We start from the raw sequence: 20,952 nt of genomic DNA, 5'->3' as shown, positions 1-20,952 counted from the left end.
TGGGCAAGACACAGGGCTTTCTGAGGCATTGTCCTGAATTTGTTATCTCAGAGATCACAACAGATTGGGACCAGAAGGAAGAAGGGAGGGGGCGGAAAAGGAGCAAGGGGTTTCAGGATGGGAAGGGGGGGGTGCATGAGAGGAGGAAAGACACTGTGAAGTTGTGTGGGTTTCATATCCCTATTTACACTTGCTTTGCAAAATTCCTGTAAGATGCCAGGTTGGGAATAATTCCTTTTGTCAAGGGTCATACCAAGCTTGTTTTCTTGAAGAAGCAAATCCCCAAGGGGGTGGCAGTCTGAAATCAATTGCATCTGGTGTTTAGATGACCCAAGTTTGACATAAAGGCAAACTGATGGAAGCAACAGCCTTCCTTGGAAAGGCAGAGAGACAGTAAAGACCCAGAGTAATGAGTTTAGATTGACCTGAGGATCCTTCTCTGCTCCCAGGGGCAGGGCTTGGAGGTGGAGGTGTCCGTTGACCTTAACTGGGGTGAGGTGTGATCTCTGGTATCAGGAGAGGGAGGGAAGAGGAAGATAAACTATTAGAAAAATGTGTTAATATAAAAAAATTAAATGTGTTAATGTACAAAAAAATACCATTAAACTGAAATTCATTTCTTTGGCAAATATTTTTTCAAATACCACGTAAAGTACTAGCGGCTAAATACATGTCAGAAGACTTGGAGGGTCTGCTGCCATGATGATCATTAGCTTGGCATTCAAGGCTCTTTGAAATAAGACTCTGACCTATCTTGACAGCTTTTATCCTAGATTATAAGAGGCATACTTGAAGGAACTAGATTTGTTTTTTCGCCAGTGATTATTAGCACATAGTATGGCTTAATAACTATTTATTAACTGAATTTCCTTCGATTTTAGGAGCCCCTTTCTGCTCCTCATTGTTGTGGTGTCTCACATTCATCCTCTCTGGTTACTTTTGTTTGCAATGCATCCTCTACTCATATTCCTCACTGACTGAAATTTTACCCACTGACCACGGGTAGATGAGAGCACGACGAGGGTTAGGCCTTCCTCCGTGTCACCTCTTGTAATTGTCACCATCACCCTATCTTTGATAGGCAGCACATAAGTCATTCAGGTTATTTACATTGACTCACATTTTTGTGAGTGTATTTACAAAATAGAGTGAAAACAAGTCATTTTTTGGGGTGCCTGAGTGGCTCAGTCTGTTGAGCGTCTGACTTCGGCTCAGGTCATGATCTTGCAGTTCACGAGTTCCAGCCCCTCATCGGGCTCTGTGCTGACAGCTTGGAGCCTGGAGCCTGCTTCGGATTCCGTGTCACCCTGTCTTTGCCCCTTCCCAGCTCATGCTCTCTCTCTCAAAAATAAATAAATGTTAAAAAAAAATCGTTTTTCTAAATAGTCTGTCTGTGAAATAAACTTGCTTTCCAAAGGTGCTGGTGGACTCAGAGACTTGTTGTCACTTTGTTAAAAGGGGGTATTAGCCAATATTAAAGAAGTGTTGAAGAGCAGGCCAAACAAACTTTCTCTTTAATGTAATAAAATTTTTATAAAGGCCAAAAAAGTGTTGAATGAATTTTTCTCATTGTGTGATTCAGTTTTTCATACTGCATCTGTCCATCTAGAATTGTCTAAGTGGAATTTAAGTGGCACTTAAATTCACCTTGTGATGAATTCCCACGTTTGGGGAAATATTGATGTATGTCCCATCATACAGAGATGTCTCTGTATACCTGATGCAGAGAGTGGTTAAATAAGTCGTTCATGGTTCACACGTTTTGCTAATGGCAACATGGCAACCAACACGGGGGATTCAAGCTCAAGTCTGATACCCAAGCTCCAAGCAGTTTTCCTAGATTCAGATCTTCTACTCCAGCCTCTTTATCATCAAGACTTGTTTTCTGTTCTGTGGCTTAAAGTGATATAGTGGATTTACCCCACAGGGGTCATTACCTGGAAATTAAAATCTTGGCCCCTCGTGTTTTAATCCAGACTTTTTGCTACTATACCAGAATTTTGGGTAGTATTTACAATGTCCTTTTAGGAGAGAAAAAAATTGTGTCTATACAAGTCTGTCCTTTTCAGCTTAAAATGGACACTGAATCTTTGAAAATCAGACTGGCCTCATTAACTTATTGTCTGTTGGTCCAATTTGAATCTTAAGGAGTTTTTTAACTGTATTTTCTCTCTCTCCAATTAGAATTGCTCCTTGGTTGTAGGTTTGAATAGGAAGGAAATCCCCACAGCAGTCCTGAAGGTCGAGTCTTAACTGGAGTCTGTTTCCTTTATGCAAAAGTACAAAACCCCGTGCTAATTTTGGCCCGTTAAGATTAATTGTGATTCAGGGCAGAGTGGTGTTTTGTTTTGTTTTGTTTTTTAACTTTAATGATTGTGTTCATTGTAGTAAGGACCTTGGGTTCAAGAAAAAAGAAAGCCTTTGGTCAAGTTATGTTAATTCAGTTGTCTGTTCTGTTGCAGGATTTGCAAATTTAGTGGCATCAGTGCCATTTTCCATTTTCCAAACCTGGTCACATTTCACATGATCACAGCGTGCCTTTTTCTTCCCCAGAGCAAAGGGAGGGTTGTCTGACAGTTGGTTCCAATGGCCTCCATTAAGAGGAGTTCATGTGCCCCTGGTGGCTGCAGAGACCAGCAAGGCACTCTGTCCTTAGGCAGAGCACCAGGTTGGGGACTCCGGTGCTTACCTGATGTAGATATTTAGCACATGGCTGCCTGGGAGATTGGATTGTGCAGATACTTAAATGACACTGTAAAACCACTGTTAAAAAAAAGAAGGCTAGTAGGAGTTGCACCCAATAGTTTAGTTTCTTTTCCTTGAACACTTTTTAATCTGGCATATAAAATGTTGGATTTGTGAAAATCTTAATGACAGCGCTTTCTAGAAGGAATACTTAGAATCATAATAATAATCGGAATAGTAGAGATCTGTTTCCTCTGAGAAGATCCTCCCAAACCTCAAAAAATGGAGTTCATGTTGCCAGTGTTTAAAAAAAAAGGCCAACATCCTTCAATTTTTGCTTTTCAGAATCACAAGTGTATGGATTTAAACTTGTGATCTTATTCCTCTTTCTTCTTTTGATTAAGCAACGCAGCCGGCAACATGGTGTGTTTTGGTTGTTACAGAGGAGTTCCAGGTGTAAAGTTGGGGGCGGAGCTCAGACCCTGGATCTCTGTGCGGGTCCTGGAAGCCCGACTAAATTTTCACTTACTTAGTTACCTGGTCCTGGCTGGGCCGTAGAAACAGAAGCATCTCAGACATGTGACAGAAGCCCGCACTGCCTCAAGAGCTGGCTGGTGAAAGAAGGTGTTCTGGATAAAGATTGCTAGGGTTTGGTCACATACTCGGTGAGCTAGAATGGGACAAGAGCCTGGGGTTAGATAACTCGTTTTGGCAAATGTAGAGGGGATAGAGTATTGAGGTGGAAAAATTTTATTCAGGTATTGCTGTGCTTCATTGAGTGAGTTTTTGACTTGAGCCTATGTGTTTAGAGTTCAAGAGTCTTGACCAATGCTGGCAGTCTTATATTTAGGGTTGAGCCCCCAGGGGAGGTATTCTTGTAGCTGGCATGCTTACAGGGGTTCTAGAGCCTATGTCTGGCAAATTACCCATTCTCCTTTGCCCACATGAAACCAATGAAAATGAATGTCCTTCCCAGCGAATTAGGGCGGCTTTGAGGACAACCAAATTAAATGCGCTTGAACTTGAGTTTCTTTGAGCACAGCTGGAAATTTTGTCATGCTTCTGGGCTATCTGAACCTCTACTTTCAATGAAACTTCTGATTTGTTACTGTAGTGAGCCTGCTTTAACTATTTGCTCTCATTCCTGAAGTCTGACTTCAGAAGCCTTCATTCCACGAATGTTACAGAGCATAGAGTCTTCCTGGGCACTGGGCTCAATATGGCAGAGAATAAGATGTTGAGACACAGTAGCTTGCTGCACGTAGCTTACAGTTTAGCAGGGACCACCTGATAAGTCAGTAGCCTGGAGAGGATTGTAGGGAGAGCCTGAAAAGATGAAGTATAAGGCCCAGGTAGCAAACAGGTAGTTGATATAGAGGCTGGAGGAGACTTCACGGTGGAGAGGGAAACAGCCAGGTGCTGAAGACTTGGAGGAAGGGAGCAGTGTGCTTGCATAGGGAATAGGAGTTGCCTGCCCAGAGCATGGAGGGAATAGTGTGAGTGGGTGCTGGGGGCTCCCAAAAGAGGATTTCGTGGTAAAACAATTCCAGAAGTGGCACCAGGGTATCAGGGTCACCCCTTTAACATCTTCCACTGAGCTGGGCACTGGGGAGAGCTCCAGTTCGTTCTGGAAAGGCCTTTGGGGAAATAGTACCTTCTGTGGACAAAGAAGAGAGAAGAGAGATTCCTTTAATAAATTGCCCACTTTATGCCCCACCCATGATGAATGCTTCACCCTGTGAAGTCAGCAGCACTAATCATTATAATAGCTACCATTTACTGGACACTTACTTTGTTCCTGGAACTGACTTAATGTTTGTATACATTATTAGTTCTATTTTCTGGAGAGGATACAGGGGCTCAGAGTCCCTACGGTCCCAGTGCTGGTGAGGAGCAGAGTCAGGCTTCCAAACCAGTTTTCTCTGACTCCAAAACCTCCCTGCTTTCTACTGGGCCAGTTAATTAAAAAAAAAAATAAGAGTTAAGGATGTTTAGGAAGAGTTTGCCATACAGTAGCATAAGCCCAAGGGAAGGGGAAGGCGGTGAAAGGATTTGGGTTTGTCCCCAAGTCCTTTGAGCACTTTTATAAAAATAAACCCTTTATGCTAGGAGAAGGTTGGACATCTGAAGATGTTGACCCTTCAGAGATGGGAGCCAAACAAAATGGTTTTTGCTGATACAGTCACTAGACTTTTATCCTAACATTCTCTTGGGAAACCCTCCTGCAACAACGGGGAACACGGTAGTCAAATTTTTCTGCAAATAAATGATTGATTGCTCATGGAGACTTGCTTGCTTGTGTTTCTGTATAGCTCAGGGTGTTTCTGACTTCAATAGCTCCTTCCTTCCAGGCCCTTCTTATTTTGGTATTATAATGGTAGTTGAAAAAAATTTTTTTTCTATGATAAATAATGTTGACAGATTGATTTCTTTTCAACAGGAAACTTCTTTTTCCTATATGCTAGGTACTCCTACCAGAGAAAAAGCAAATAGTTGTATTGTTTGCCGAAATCCTCCTTTGAAGGTTGCCGTGTGTTTGTTTAATGGAAATCAGCAGGGGGAGATGGGCTATCTCTAATATTTTGTTAGAACTTCTCCATAATTCAATAACAATGAAACAAGAACTTGGGTACGGGACAGATTTGCTTTTGAAAACCATGGCTCTTAGCAGTTTTAGAAGTCCTGAGACTGTATTAGCTGGTAGCAACTGCAATGTTGAGAGTGATGAAACGTATCTTTGGCTGTTCAAATATGATAGAAATAGATTTAAACCTTGTGAGTCTCCTTTAAAATAGAATTGTTGACAGCAGGAAGGATAATGCTTCTCCAGGGCTAGTTACAGATTTGATGGCATTCATGTGTCTCTTCTTTCAGTTTGTATGTGTTCATTTCATAGCCTTCATTTTGAAAATTAGCTATTAGCAAATACTTTTGTCCAGGAAATTGAATCTGTATTCCTCTATAAACTAATTGTTAATAATAAGTAAGTATGATACATTTGGCACTTAAAAAAAAAGTGTCCAAGAGTCACAGATTGCTGGAATTGATGAAATTCATTGGATATATATTTTAAAAATGGGTATGTGATAGAGCCTCTTCCAGGATGATAGAAATCTTCTATAATGATAGAATTGCTTCCTTTTACCCTTGACTTTTTACCTTGGAGGATTTCTTACATCTTTTTGTCCTCAAATTTGAGTATTAAAATATTACCATTTAAGTAGGAACACAATCTCAGGGGTTGCTGAATACCAGACCATGGCCTTTCTGCAGGCCTCTAGGGGCCTAATGGCAGCTAACGGCAGTTTAACTAAATTTGGGAGTCTATAGGATGGTTGGGAAATGTGAGGGGGTGGAATTTAGGGTTAGCAAGGATGGCCTTAAAGATAGAGAGCTCAGGGGCACCTGGAGTCCAGAGAAGTGAAACTCAGACAGTCAAATGAACCCCGGGCTAATAAAGCTCCCCAGGGTCAGCAGGGGAGAAGTCACAGTCCAAATCCCTTCCTCCCACCTCAGCAGCTACGTCCTGTTTTCAGTCCTGGTTTCGGTGAGCCTGTTGCATGCAGCCTGGTTTTCTGACTATCAGTAATCTCATTAGCCTTTTCCCTGAGTGGGGCTTCTGATCCAGAGACATATGCTCAGAGATGCAATGAAAAGAACAGACCTTTTCCAAAGCAAGCGTGCTCTGTTGGGCTCATGGGTTTCATACCCTAATTTTACAGGACCCTCCACATCTCTTTGGAGACCAGATGCGTAGGTGGGTCTTGTTTTGTATCAACATCTCATGAATATGCAATCAGTTGAGCTCTAGTGCCAACTCATTTTCAATTCATATGTGGTAGGGTTCAATCCTGCCTTACATCTACCTGCTGCTTTGTATGTTACTGGCTAGCTGTTTATCGATGTGAGACGTCTATGTTACTGGCTAGCTGTTTATCGATGTGAGACGTCTAGATACGTTTTATCAGGAGAGATGCTGACAAGCTGTTGTCACAAATTTCAACTTCTGTCTCACTTCTGGTAATCATGTAGACATTTGTCAACAAAGTAGAACGTACACTTTATCTATCTATCTATCTATCTATCTATCTATCTATCTATCTATGTAAAATTTGGAGAACTAGTTGTCCTTAAGACTTCTCTCTGGGAGAAATGAACACTAGTTGCTGACTGCACGTTCTGGGTATATTTGGATAGAACTCAGAAGTGTGTTCAGAAGAACAAACAGAATTGCAGCGGAAAGATGATAGTGGGGAGGGATGTATAACAGTTGTTGGAAAAGTTACTTCTTTTTTTTATTTTTTTTTAAACATTTATTTATTTTTGAGACAGAGAGAGACAGACCATGAACAGGGGGAGGGTCAGAGAGAGAGGGAGACACAGTATCTGAAACAGGCTCCAGGCTCTGAGCTGTCAGCACAGAGCCCGACGTGGGGCTCGAACTCACAGACCGCGAGATCATGACCTGAGCTGAAGTCGGCCGCTTAACCGAATGAGCCACCCAGGTGCCCCGGAAAAGTTACTTCTTTAGACATGTGGGGGCCAGCTCTAACTCTAGGGGGTGAGTCTGGTCAAGCCACTTGCTTTTTGAGGGCCTCCGCTTCTCTATAAGGTCGGGACAGGGGTGTAGAGGGAACGGTTCTCCAAAACTGCATCAAACTTTCTGTCAGTAAGACAATTGACTGGAGTATGGCCTTATGAGGGGCCAACTATTTTGCTGCAGTGAGAAATGGTGGTGGTGTGGTTCCTGCTTGGGGACGGCCCTCGTCTGGCACATGCCCTGGCCGAGGGGTCGACCTGCACCTTAGATGGAAGTTCAGCTCTCTAGGCCTGGCCTCACGTGCCCCCAGTGTTCTTGCCAGAAGGAAAAACACCAACCGACCCTTTGGTGACTGCAGAGACTGAGAGTTCCTGGCAGCAGTGCAAACATGTGCATTTTTTCCCCCCTTATTACGCTTCCGTAGGCAGATTTAATGCTTTAGAAGGGTACAAGGCAGTCACGGGAAGTAGTTCCTGTTTTTCTTACGGCTTTGCCAAGTGGGAAATAAACCTTCCTACCTTGTCTTTTTTGCAGGACTTCCTCTGTCTGTCTCCTCCTTTCTTCTTTGTATTTCTCATCTCTCTTTGAAACTTAATGTGAAGTGCACAAGGGCCAAGTGTATTGGTGAAGAAGGGGCTGGAGGAGCAGCGTGGTGGGTGCTGACTGGGGCTGTATGTGTATTTTCCTCTTTGCACCAAGCTTCCTGTAAACCTGTAGTTTTATTCTTATGCCAGCATCACTGAGTCTGACATTCTTGGTGTCACTTGGTGACCCTTTTGCAAGTGGCACGGCCCAGTGTCATTTCACTGTCCTAAAGGTGCTTGCTCAGAAAGGAGTTACCCCGTCCCCCAATACTTTCTGTTCCCTTACTCTGCTGTATTTTTCTTCATTACTCCTACCTCCCACTGCCTTAACCTGCTGCTCTCTATTTTCCACCTCCTTCCTAGAAGTTCCACAAGAGCAGGAATTTTGCCTCTTTTGTTCACTTCAGGCTCTCCAGGATCTAGAACAGCATGTAATAGGCACTCAATAAATATTTGTTGTGCTAATGGGGACCCTTGCAGAGTTAAGGCTTCCTTGTTTGTTGAATGAATATGCAGCGAATATTTTATCCACTATTCACTCTAGTGAATCACACAATAATCAGACTTTATGCTGTACAGTTCTCAGGTCCTCCAAGGCATGAATGGATTTGTGGAGTATGTCAACTATTATAATAGAAGGAAAATGATTTGTTGGGGGGGCTGGGTCAGGTTATTGATGTATAATTTACATACAATTAATTTACCCTTAAAATTTTAAAACTTTTTTAGTATGATTTATTGTCAAATTGGCTTTAATTTACCCCTTTAAAGTGTACAGTTTGATGAGTTTTGATAGATGTATATAGCCACGACCACAATCATGATACAGAAGGTCTCCCATCACTCAGTGCTCCTTCTGCAATCTGTTTTCAACCTCCACCCATCACCAGCCTCCACAGATCAAACACAGATCTGATTTTTGCCCTCATTGCTTCACCTTTTCGGCATGTCATATAAATGGAGTCATAAAGAGGCAGTTTCTTGTGTCTTGCTTATTCCCTTAGCGTAAGGCTTTTGAGATTCATCCATGCTGTTGTACATATCAGTTGTTTGCTCTTTGTTTATTGCTCAGTAGTATTCCATTTTAATTTATCTGTTAGTTGATGGATATTTGGGTTGTTTTCAGTTTTGGCTATTCCCTATAAGTCTTCTGTAAGCGTTCACCCACAAGTCTTTGTGCGAACTTATGCCCTCCTATCTTTGGGGTAAATACCTAGCATGAGATGGCTGGGCTGTATCATAAGTCTGTGTGTAACTTTACAAGAAATTGCCAAACTGTTTTACAAAGTGTCTGTTCCATTTTACATTCCCACCAACAGTGTATGAGAGTTCCAGTTGTTCCACAGACTTGCTCGTGCTTTAAAATTTTTAAAAATTGTACTACTTCTAGCAGATGTGTATTTCATTGTGGTCTTAATTTGCATTTATGTACAACTAATGATGTTGAGCATCTTTGCTTATTTGAGAAGGCTATGCTTTAGCAGTCTGCTATATTCTCTGGATACGAATAATGTTCTAATATTAGTGGCATTTGAGGTGAAAATTTCTTTTTTTTTTAAGTTTATTTATTTTGAAAGAGTGAGCGAGCAGGGGAGAGGTAGAGAGACAGGGAGAGAGAATCCCAAGCAGGCTTTGTACTGTCAGCGTGAAGCTGACATGGGGCTCCATCTCATGAACCATGAGATCATGACCTGAGCCGAAACCAAGAGTCGGTCACTTAACCAACTGAGCCACCCAGGCACTCCAGAAGTGAAAATTTCTTTAAGAAAGTGGTTAAAAGTTTGAAAGGCCTCTTCCACTAGGTCCATACTGTACAAAAGAAGGTTAGGGTGTGGAAACTATGTTAAATGTTGGCAAAGGGTGGTGGTCCGCCTGAGTGACTGATGATGCGACCCAGAGAGAGAGAGAGCACGTAGGACTTGAACATGGAGATTGGCAGAAAGCAGATTCCATGGCTCTACTGACCTTGGTATGGCTCGCTCGGACCTTAGCTAAACCTAGTGTTTGTGGTAAGTAGACCTAGATTTAATTACATTTTCCCGGATGCCCCAGGAGTCGCCTGGGAAAACTCAACAGTCCTTTATGGCCTTGGAGCATGTGGTAGAAGCCTGCTGAACATAGAGCTATCCTCTCTGGGGACAATTTACCGGAATCAGTTAATCAAGCTTGAGAAATCAGTTTACCACAGGCCCAGAAATGCCACCACCCTTACCTTCTGAAACCCTATTTCTCTTGTCCATCTCTTAGTCAATTAATTAAGCAAACATTCCCTGACTGTTTATTGCATGCCAGGTACTAGGGAAAACATTGATGAAGAAAACAGAAGTGGTCCCTGCGGACTCAGAATGAAGGAGAAATACTTCAAGGGAAAAGAGAGGCAGCCTTCGGAGTACCCAGGAGGGGCTCCTAACCCAGGTGTCAGTGCAGGGGAGGTAATCAGGACAGGATCCTGGGCAAGTGGAAGCTACATGGAGACCTAAGGTTGAAGAAGAGTTAGCCAGGCAGACAGTGCTGGGAGAAAGGCTTTTCTGGACAGGGAACATACCAAGAAGTCCTGGCGGTAGGACATTCAGAGCCTGTCAGTAGTTTCTTCTGGGCATGGTTTAGGAGGTGGGGAGCAGTGTGAGAGGGGTGGGAGTCATCAGGGAGACCAGTTAAACTACCACATAGACTGGACTTCCTCTTTAGGGCAGTGGGGAGCTGGCAGAGGATTCTAAGAGCAGAATGGCATATTTGGATATATGGTTTAATCGAATAATTGCAGCTGCTCCCTGATCAATGGATGGGAGGGGGACAAGACTAGAGGCAGGGAGACCAGTGAAGTGGCTGCTGTGGTCACCCAGGAGTGGGATTGACAGAGTGGCCTATTGACTGGCAGTGATTGTGAAGTAGGACCCTTTCCAGCCAGTAACTGGAAATGTGCATAAGGGCAGAAGCGAGTGTGTGACTGGCTTTGAAACATTGAGAAATCTAGTACATAGTACTGCATTCTTTTTGGTTTTGGTTTGTTTGTTCACTTCCTTGGAAAACTGATGTAGAAATGTCCCTTTGGCTTCAGTTACCTGAGCGGAGGGGTTTGGGCATTGCCAAACCCTTCTTTGTGGACAGAATTGCCCCAGCAACGATCACTGTGTTCTGAAGTGGGAAGAGGGAATTATTCAGGAGGCCAGGGCCATGCCAAGGTGGGTGGGGGATTTGGGGGAAGAAGCCTGCCTGCTTGTACCTGGCAAAGCCAGAGCAGAACCTTCATTGCTGCTCTGGGCTACTTCTTGCTAACAACGTTCTCTGCATGTCTCCTGGAGGGTCACTGGGCTCAGAACCCATGTCTGGAGACCCAGAAACTCTCCTTCAGGAAAGTACTCTCCAGAAAATCTCTTCCTGCCCTTTCTCATCTCACGAACACTCTATTGAGGTGTGTCTTCTCTTCCTCTGAGATTTTTCACTGAAGTTTAGGGGACTCTGTGCTGTGGTTTGGCTGTGGGGGTCTCTAACATGAGGCTATTCAGGTTTCATCCTTCCTACTTGGCCCTTTCCAGAAACCCACAATGGATTTGCTAGAAATAATGGAATAGAAATGAATGTTTGGACAGGGTAAAACCATTGCTCTGTTAGGAGGTACCGATAGAACAGAGAAAGATAAGTGGGAAGAGCACTCATTTCTTTGGCACTTACAATGTGCCATGTACTGTGTTGGGAATTCATTTATATTATCTCATTTAATCCTTTGAATATCATGCAAGGTAGGTATTGTCATCTGCATTTTTTGATGAGGAAATTGAAGCTCAGAGAGTATAAAGCCTTGGCCAAGGGCACATAGTTGGGGAGCTGGGGTTGATTCCTATTGGGGCTCTCTCTGCTATGTTAATTCTTTTTAAATTATAATCTTGTATGCTTGCTTTGGCAGCATATATACTAAGATTGGAGTGAAACAGAGATTAGCACGGGCCCTGCACAAGGCTGACATGCAGATTCATGAAGCTTCCATATTAAAAACTAAATAAAATTTAAAAATTAAAATAAATAAATAACTTGTGTTCCAAGCTTCTCATTGTTACCCTGGGGATCTGAAAAGATTCATGTAACTTCTAAATCAACTAAGTGATTCCTAGAGAGCAGCTTTTGCATGAGAAAAATCTAGCTAATTATTTATTTCAGTATTTCTGGAATGCAAGCCCTATCCTAGGCCACTTACAAAACAATTGGGATGACAGACACGTCTCACAGTGGCATTCTGGCTCTCAGTGCTTGGGAGGTCCGTTGACAGCTTTAAACAACGAATTGCAAACCGATGCAGTGCCAGTATAACTCTTCTTCTTTTTGGGGTGAGAAATTTTGGGGGTCTGTGTCCTAGAGGTTTGCTGAGCAAATGATAGAGAAATAGGACCTACAGCTTGAATACTTCAGAGTAACTCCTGATTTGTTGGATTGTCAGAGAATGAATTAAAATACATAGTAGTAGGGTCTTTCCTTTTCAGAAACTGAAAACTCCCTCCACTCTCTTCCTTCTCTAGAGGTTTTAATTTTTTTTTCAACATTTTTTATTTATTTTTGGGACAGAGAGAGACAGAGCATGAACGGGGGAGGGGCAAAGAGAGAGGGAGACACAGAATCGGAAACAGGCTCCAGGCTCCGAGCCATCAGCCCAGAGCCTGACGCGGGGCTCGAACTCACGGACCGCGAGATCGTGACCTGGCTGAAGTCGGACGCTTAACCGACTGCGCCACCCAGGCGCCCCTCTCTAGAGGTTTTAAATGCAAGTCCTCATGAAGTGGGCAGCAAAAGGGTAAAAGGTTGACCTTTGCATTGCAATCTCGTTTGGACTCACAGATTTTTTTTAGTCCAATATTTGGTTTTATATCCACAAGTGGTCACTGCATTAGTTCTTTTTGCTATTTGTTCCTCTTGCCTAGTTTCCCACTCCCACCTCTACCTTACTAGGGGCCACAATGATAAACTGAGCTATTTAGAAGTAAAGCTGGTTTCTGGGTTGTGGCAAGAGTTCATGACTATGAAGTGCCAGCAGGACCTAACTTTGACCTGTGTATCCCTCCCTTCTTCCACTTTTCATTTTCTACCCTTTCCCCAACTTTAATTTTAGTCTGACTACTTGGGATTATTCCAGCATTTAATAAATACAGTTGTTGAATGGGCAGCTGGGACACACAGCATGTTGTATCCGCTGCTTATGAGAACCATCCTTTTGCCCAGCAGGGTGAAACAGTCCTCCCGGGAGGTACCTGTGACACCTGATAAGGAGGGGCCAGGCCCTGTGTGCAGGTGCACACAGGTGGAGTAGAGCCAGAGTGTACATATGTCTGGGCAGTGGGAGATTGTTGGTTTCGCAGGTGATGCTCTCTGCCTGCCTCAGCTGACTTGTTTCTCCGTGGGATATTGTTTTCTTTCTACAGACACACAGCACTGGAATTGTCCTCGTCACCTGGGAACCAGGTGTCAGTGTTATTTCCTCGGTATTTACTCATAGTCATCTAAAACAACTCCGTGGCTTTCCAGATTGGGAAACTGCTTTATCGATGGTGCCGTTTATCATTTGAAGGGCACAGCTATGTGGCCAGATGAAAATGTGGTCGGTAGCGGATTTCAAGAATTAGCATAAATTACTCCAGGTTCGAAGCAAAATTCATAAATGCTGCTACGTTTTATGGGGAAGGGAAGCATTTTTCTTAGACAAGTGAGACAGGTGTCTGGGATTCCAGTGTGCCGTTTCCAACCTCAGGGTTTTGACCAACCAAGATTGCTCACTTAAGTCTGTTTTCTTTCATAAGTGCGTTTTTCATTCCCAAATGGTCGCACCAACGGAGCTAAAATGATTAGGATTATAATGACCAACTTCCAGGCTGTAGCCAGAAAACCTCCAGAATCCCTGTTTACAGGAGAAACTCTGAAGCCGCAAGTTGGGGACTCAGGGCTTCCTGAGAGTAATTAGGACACTGATCTGGGTTTTGAGGTCCCAGGTGAGGGGGCTGGTGCAACAGCCTTCACTGGCGTATGGCTTTGCAACAATAACTGATAGCGTTCTCTCCTGCTTTATCTTTCAGTTAATGACCAGCCACAGCGTCCCTGCTGTGAGCTGCTGCTGCTGCCTCCAGAAGCTCCTGAGCCACACACAGGTTGCTGCGGCTGCCGGCTGAGGAAACATGGCTTACTGGCCACAGTTGAGGTTGCTGCTGTGGAAGAACCTCACTTTCAGAAGAAGACAAACAGTAAGCTTGGGTTTCTCTGGGGAGGTTCTCCTCTGCTTTTCTTCATGGTTGTGAGTTGGGGATTGGAGAAGGGAGGAGAGGGAATCCTCTTGGTTTCTTAAAGGGAAAGAATGAATCTGGCCCTGATGAGCACAGGTCCGTGTGGTCCTGATAGAGCCCTACTGCTTATGAGAGAGGGAAGATGTGCGGCCAGGCAGAAATGTCAGCTTTAGTTTGTGCTAGTGGCCAGGCATGAGTTCTGATCCCTGGAATCTGGCACAGAATTGCCTCTGACCATGCCGTTCTTTCCTTTTGCTACAGCCTTGGGGCCACCTGGCTGTGAGCACCTGAAGGGCCCTTGTATTTCTGGGAGGTGGGAATGAAGTGAGTTAACAGCCCAGCTCTTAGACGCTGATCTCTTCGTGTCAGTGTGGACTCTCTCAGCTCTGACTGAAAGCCTCAAGGAACATAAAACTGAGATTTGTTTGATTGCTGTGGAGGGTTCTAAGCCATTCACTTCCCAGTTGGGACACAAATTCTTTGCATATCTTGAGAAGATCATCTTTAATGCTCAGGTGAATGGTGTTTTTACACAGAGGAGGGTAAAGGTTGTGAGGCACGGTGAGCTCCCTGGAGCTCAGACATCAGCTCTTTGCTTGTCTATCTCTGATGAACACTCCTGGACACCCTATCTAGTCTCCTGGGCTTAGCTGCACCCCTCTGTAGTTGGCTTCTAAATCTGTTTCCTGCCCTGCCCTTTCTTCTGAGTTCAGAGCCTGAGTCCCCACTGGGCTATCTTAACTAAGCTTAACATGTCTATAACCAAAACGATCATCTTAGACTCAAAAAGCTGTAAGAGACCTTTGAGAGAATTGAATTAGTGTTTCTCAAACCAGAATAATGCTTGGACATTCTTTAAAAGAACAAAAATATCAAGATTCCCCTTGTGTTCGCGAAACTTATTCTTTTTCTTTTTTTTAATTAAAAAAATTTTTTTTAATTTAACTTATTTTTTTAATTTACATCCAAGTTAGTTAGTGTATAGTGCAACAATGATTTCAGGAGTGGATTCCTTAATTCCCCTTACCCATTTAGCCCATCCCCCCTCCCACAACCCCTCCAGCGATCCTCTGTTTGTTCTCCATATTTAAGAGTCTCTTATGTTTTGTCCCCTTCCCTGTTTTTATATTATTTTTTGCTTCCCTTCCCTTATGTTCATCTGTTTTGTCTCTTAAAGTCCTCATATGAGTTAAGTCATATGATATTTGTCTTTCTCTGACTCACTGATTTCGCTTAGCACAATACCCTCTAGTTCCATCCACGTAGTTGCAAATGGCAAGATTTCATTCTTTTGGATTGCCGTGTAATACTTCATTGTGTATATATACCACATCTTCTTTATCCATTCATCCATTGTTGGACAGTTGGGCTCTTTCCATATTTTGGCTATTGTTGATAGTGCTGCTATAAACATTGGGGTGCATGTGCTCCTTCAAAACAGCATGCCTGTATCCCTTGGATTAATACCTAGTAGTACAATTGCTGGGTCGTAGGATAGTTCTATTTTTAATTTTTTTGAGGAACCTCCATACTGTTTTCCAGAGTGGCTGCACCAGTTTGCATTCCCACCAGTAGTGCAAAAGAGATCCTCTTTCTCCACGTCCTCGCCAACATCTGTTGTTGCTAAAATTTCTTCTTTTTTGTGATGTTACTTGTGTACATATGTGAAACAAGGTATAAACCTCTGTACTTATAGGCTATTATACAACCATATGACCCATACATACTTGCAAATTAAATGCAAACAAAATTGTAAAACCAGTACAATTCAAATTAACATCGTTAATGTAGTGAGACAGCTATCATTGTTCAGCTGAAACCAGATTATAAGTAGTAAGGTGAATTTGGTAGTGAATGCTGTAGTGCTGATTCTTTGGAGTTTGGATAGTCTACATTGCTGTGCTAACGATTCAGTTCTTCAACTGCTTTTCCAGTGACCTGCATTTGATATCATTTGGCGTTCATTTGGTCCAATCTCCTCTTTTATAAATTGCGTCCACATCTGTTCCTTTTTCATTAGTCTGCTACAATTACATCGGTGCCAACACAATCACAAATACAAATGTAAACCTAGGCTTTGAAATCTTGTGCCAGAAGTAGTTATAAAGTGGGCATTCAGAAGATTCAGATTTTTTTTAAAAATTTTTTTCAGTGTTTATTTTATTTTTGAGAGAGAGAGAGACGGAACATGAGCAGGGGAGAGGCAGAGAGAGAGGGAGACACAGAATCTGAAGCAGACTCCAGGCCCCGAGCTGTCAGCACAGAGCTGGACGCGGGGCTCAAACTCACGAACCGTGAGATCATGACTTGAGCCAAAGTTGGACGCTTAACCGACTGAGCCACCCAGATGCCCCAGGTTCAGATATGTTTATTTGAATTTGTTTAGATGACCATTGAAATGAAAACACAACATGTTTAAAATCCTCACAGGGAACTCCTATTTAATCCCTCATGAATATATGTACTAGTCTGAGAATCACTGATTTATTTTTATTTTATTTTATGTTATGTTATGTTATATTTTATTATTATTTTTTCCCCCTCATGTTACAAGTGGGGACCTAAATCCTAAGGTCACTAGTCAGAGAGTAGAAACTAGAATCTATGTATCCTGTCTGTCTTGATTGATGATAATAGTAATAGTAAGATATAATGTGTTATTATATAATATAATAAAAGCAAAAGCCTAGGATGAGCTTCCATTATTAATTAGATTAATTCTTTAGGACCCCATGAAGTACTGTTATCTCCTTGTGTCGTAGCTGGGGTACTTGAAGTTCAGAGAGAGTCTAAGTAATCTGTCTGAAGTCCATCCACGCTGCTACTCAGGAGTGCATGTAGGTTTCGAGTCTAGATAATCTGACTCCAGAGCTGGTACTCTAAATCACTGTCAGATTGCTTCTCAGCAGCATCATTATTTTTTGTTTTCAGTCTCAAAAACTTGAAGTTTCTGACCTTTTCCTCACCTTTGCTTCTGTTTCTCATGGCTTTTCCTAGGTATTTCCTGGGAAATTTCAAGTCCTGGTATTTCCAAGTCCTATCTGTTCATCACTTATCCTCACTTCTTAACCATTGTGTGCTCCAGGTCCCCTCCTCTTCTCATCCTGATGGCAGCAGCGCACATGATGGGAAACTGTCTTTGCCATAGCATATCCATTAACCACTGAGTGGTGGAAAGGATTGTATCATCTTAGCAATGAAAGCAGGGCTCAAGGTAGTCCAGTCCAGACCTCTCATTTCACAGATGAGAACACTGAGATGCAAAGCAGAGGAGGGATTTCCCCAAGCTCAACCAAGGAATCAGGAGCTTGGGGTCTTGGAACAAGACATGGGATTGGGCCATTCAGACTGGGCCAGCCTCTTCTGGTCTTGAGCTTGTCACTTCTGGTTTAGTACTGCTTGTGGATTTAAAAAGAGTTAAGATTAGGGAGATAGGCAGGCTTAGTCAAAGGCAATTTGTAGCCTTCTGGCAGAGTTTTTGCTGGAGGAAGTAAAGATACAGCATCTGACACAAAAGGGCTTTTCTGGATGGTACACCACAAGCCTGCTAGCTTGTCCTTACTTCCCTTCCTGAGAGCTCAAGGAAATGTATTTTCCTGAAGCTGAAAAAAAAAAAAAAAAGGCAGTTTATTCCAGATTATAGATGCTTAGGTTGTCAGAGCTGGAGAGATCTGGGCTGCCCCTAGGACAGTTGATGGATCTGGGATTCCAGGCTGGGGGGCAGGGGTCCAGAGTGGATCAGTCACGGAAGTAGCTCCGGAACCAGTTTCCAGGTGTCCCTACAGGCTTTTTTTTTTTTTTTTTTTTTTTTCTTCCCCCGGCTGGTTTTGCTTTATCTGCACTAAGGGTTTAATGCCCATGGATCTTAAGTGCTGACTGGTAGCTACTTCCCAATCCACCTGGCTTGGATTTCTGGATGATATTGTTGAGACATGGGGACCTGTCCAGGGTTTTGGTTTCTCTTCGTTAGCTCACATAGTCAGAACCCACTGCCTACTGGGCAGGGAAAGAAGCTCCATGATTGTTCTTGCCCACAATGTGTGGGATATCATTGCTTGTTTCCCATTTTCTCAGATTCTAGAAATACACACTTAGCTTCAGAGCCTGGTACCTGAGATATGCTTAATAAGTGGTTACTGAAGGAGTAGTAAATGTATTAAATGGGCCATTAGTTTGCAGGTCTCTAGGAGGCTCCCCTGCTATAGGGGCCTTGTGTTCTGCTGCTGGGAAGAATATGTAAAAACTGGGGGCTGAACAGTACACCCCAGAATAGCCCTGTGGAAAGGCAACATTTGTCCTTTCCCTCTCTGTCCTTGTTTGCTAATGAATCCTGGGGACCTCTTTGTGCCCCCATTGTCCCCTCACAACAGCCATCAACCAGGGTTAGCTTTCCGTTGTTTCTGTTGGGCAAAGAATACACCGAGAGTTGCGAAAGTTGAGTGCAAAGCTCAGTTTGGGTCCAAAGTAACGGTTAACTTGTGTGGGTGGCAGTCATTCAGTACAAACAGGGCTTGGGACCGGAAGGGCGAGGGGCTTCAGGGCTCTCAGGATCCTCATCTGGTTTTAGGCTGAGCCAGAGGCCAAGGTCCCATGGAACAGATGGGACACTGTGGCCATCTGGCCTTTCTTTTTTGCTTTTGCTATTAATTTTCTCTATTAGATCTGATTCGTCATGTGCCTGGGAAGATAGGTAATTCTAATTGTCGCAGAGAGTATAGGTATTTGGACTTTGGTTAACGATAAGGAATAAACTATCAAATAAATAGAAATTAAAACTCCTCATTTAAGAGCCATTAGAGAATTTTCCAGGGTAGATGAAAACTTTCCACATTCCCTCTCCACTTCCAGTTTCAGCTGATACATTTCTTCCTCATCCTTGTTCCTGGCCTGGCAGTGACGGTTCAAATCCGGATAATAATTCTAATTTTTATTTAATTCTCATTCTGTTCTAATTCCAGCTTGGCCACCATATGCCTCAATGGCTAAGGGAAAGTCGTTTCTCTTGAGTTTTAGTTTCGTCTTGTATGGGATGAAGAAAGTTAGAACACGTAGCCATTTATTGTTTCATTGGGATAAATATTGACTGAACATCCACTACATATGGGACAGTGGACCGGGTATAGTGGTGGAGCAGACAGATGTGATCCTGGCCCTCGCGGAGCTGACAGTTCAGCGAGCGAAGCAGGTACAAAACACATCACAGAAGTAAAAATATAATAACAAACTGTGATAGGTGTTAGGAAGAAAATAAATCAGACAGACTTTGGCACTATGTTAGATTCTACCAGGCCTTGGAAAGGGACTTAATGTAGAATGGAAAGTTATGACATTTAAGCTGAGAGCCCTGAAGTTCAAGTTGGAGAAGATCAGGAGCTCAGAGATTAGGGGCAACATCATATTCCAGGTAGAGAGACATGTGGTGTGAAGGCTATGGGCCTAACGCATGTTCCCAAGTCAAGGAACAGAGAAGCCAGTGGCACTGGTGGAGTGAATGAAGACCGGCTAGGGGGATGAGTTGGGGATTGGCAGGGCCAGATCATGCCTGGCCTTGGAGTTGGGGAAGGGCAGTTGAATTTTATTTTATGTCCAGAAGAAGTCCCTGAAGTGGATGGGTCATGATGATGGGAATCAGATCGTGTAGTCCTTGGCCCTGAAGGGACTTGAGTGACCGTAGCCCAAGGAGACCATTGTAATCATTACATGTGTATGTACCATTTTATGTTCTGTTTTCTTCTTTCATTTGATGTAATTTTGTGTATATCTTCTCTTATTTCCAAATAATCTTCATATTTGTAATAATGATTCTCGATATGTAGCCTGCATTTTCTAGTTTTTTTTTTCAACGTTTTTTTTTTTTTTTTTTTTATTTATTTTTGGGACAGAGAGAGACATAGCATGAACGGGGAAGGGGCAGAGAGAGAGGGAGACACAGAATCGGAAACAGGCTCCAGGCTCTGAGCCATCAGCCCAGAGCCTGACGCGGGGCTCGAACTCACGGACCGCGAGATCGTGACCTGGCTGAAGTCGGACGCTTAACCGACTGCGCCACCCAGGCGCCCCCTGCATTTTCTAGTTTTGAAATACTTTTATATCCATTATCTTCTTAAATTTCGAAGCAATTCTGAGAGGAATGCTTTAAAATATGTGTCTCATAGGTAAAGAAATATTATAAATTAGCAAGTTAGTAAGAGGGGGATCTTTTGGCCCCAATCTACCATGGCAGATTGCTGTTAATTTTAAGGTAATTCATCAATACAGCTTTTATTTGATAAGTTCATATCCTATTGCCAACATTTGGATGTTTATTTATTAACTATAAGCCTCCATGTCCTCAACTGTAAAGTGGGGACAATAGCAAATGGGGATCAGTAGAACTGGGTTCAAGTGCTGGTGCACTCTCTTACCAGGCTACAGGTGATAACTTCTTCAAACCTTAGTTTCATGGTAATGATTCAACCTGTCTCACAGAGTCATTATGAGAATTAAATATTAGAGATGAGATGTATAAAAATCCCTGGTATATAGTAGGTGCTCACCATTGGCTGTAACTGTTAAAAATCTATAGACCATGAGTTCATTATACCTCTGTGGAACTAGTTGATGTTTTGTGACCATGCCACTGCATGGGGTCACTTCCCACCTGGGCCACTGCTGTGTCAATGTCATTTGGCCTCTATAGTTGGGCAGAACTAGCAGTTAATCTCAATTCTGCCTTTGTCTCTATGACTTACTCTTCCTTTTCCCCTACTTATATATATTTTTGCCACATATAAAATGGGGACATTAATGGTTCCTACATCACAAGGTTGTTTGGAGAAAGAAATGAGATCATCCATATGTAATGTGCTTACTATGTACTGGACTCTAAATAAATAAATGGTAG

General features: G+C 42.9%; 1 protein-coding gene and 1 non-coding gene across 4 annotated transcripts in view; both read left to right on the top strand.

The window, feature by feature from the left end:
• Positions 1-20,952, top strand: part of ABCA1 (ATP binding cassette subfamily A member 1) — a 133,462-nt gene that overhangs the window by 6,893 nt on the left and 105,617 nt on the right. For all 3 annotated transcript variants that reach the window (XM_078436624.2, XM_078436623.2, XM_078436625.2), the window contains exon 2: positions 13,866-14,030. In XM_078436624.2, the coding sequence (XP_078292750.1) occupies positions 13,965-14,030 (66 nt within the window). In that variant the 5' untranslated portion in view covers positions 13,866-13,964. The remainder of the gene's footprint in view (positions 1-13,865; positions 14,031-20,952) is intronic.
• LOC132663940 (U6 spliceosomal RNA) lies at positions 11,698-11,801 on the top strand. The gene has a single exon (XR_009603331.1). It is a non-coding gene; the product is annotated as a U6 spliceosomal RNA (small nuclear RNA).

This window comes from Panthera onca, chromosome D4 (assembly GCF_046562875.1).
Source record: "Panthera onca isolate mPanOnc1 chromosome D4, mPanOnc1 haplotype 2, whole genome shotgun sequence".
Lineage (NCBI taxonomy): Eukaryota > Metazoa > Chordata > Mammalia > Carnivora > Felidae > Panthera > Panthera onca.
Note: the sequence above shows the minus strand (reverse complement) of the source record. Positions and strands in the feature narration are given on the sequence as shown.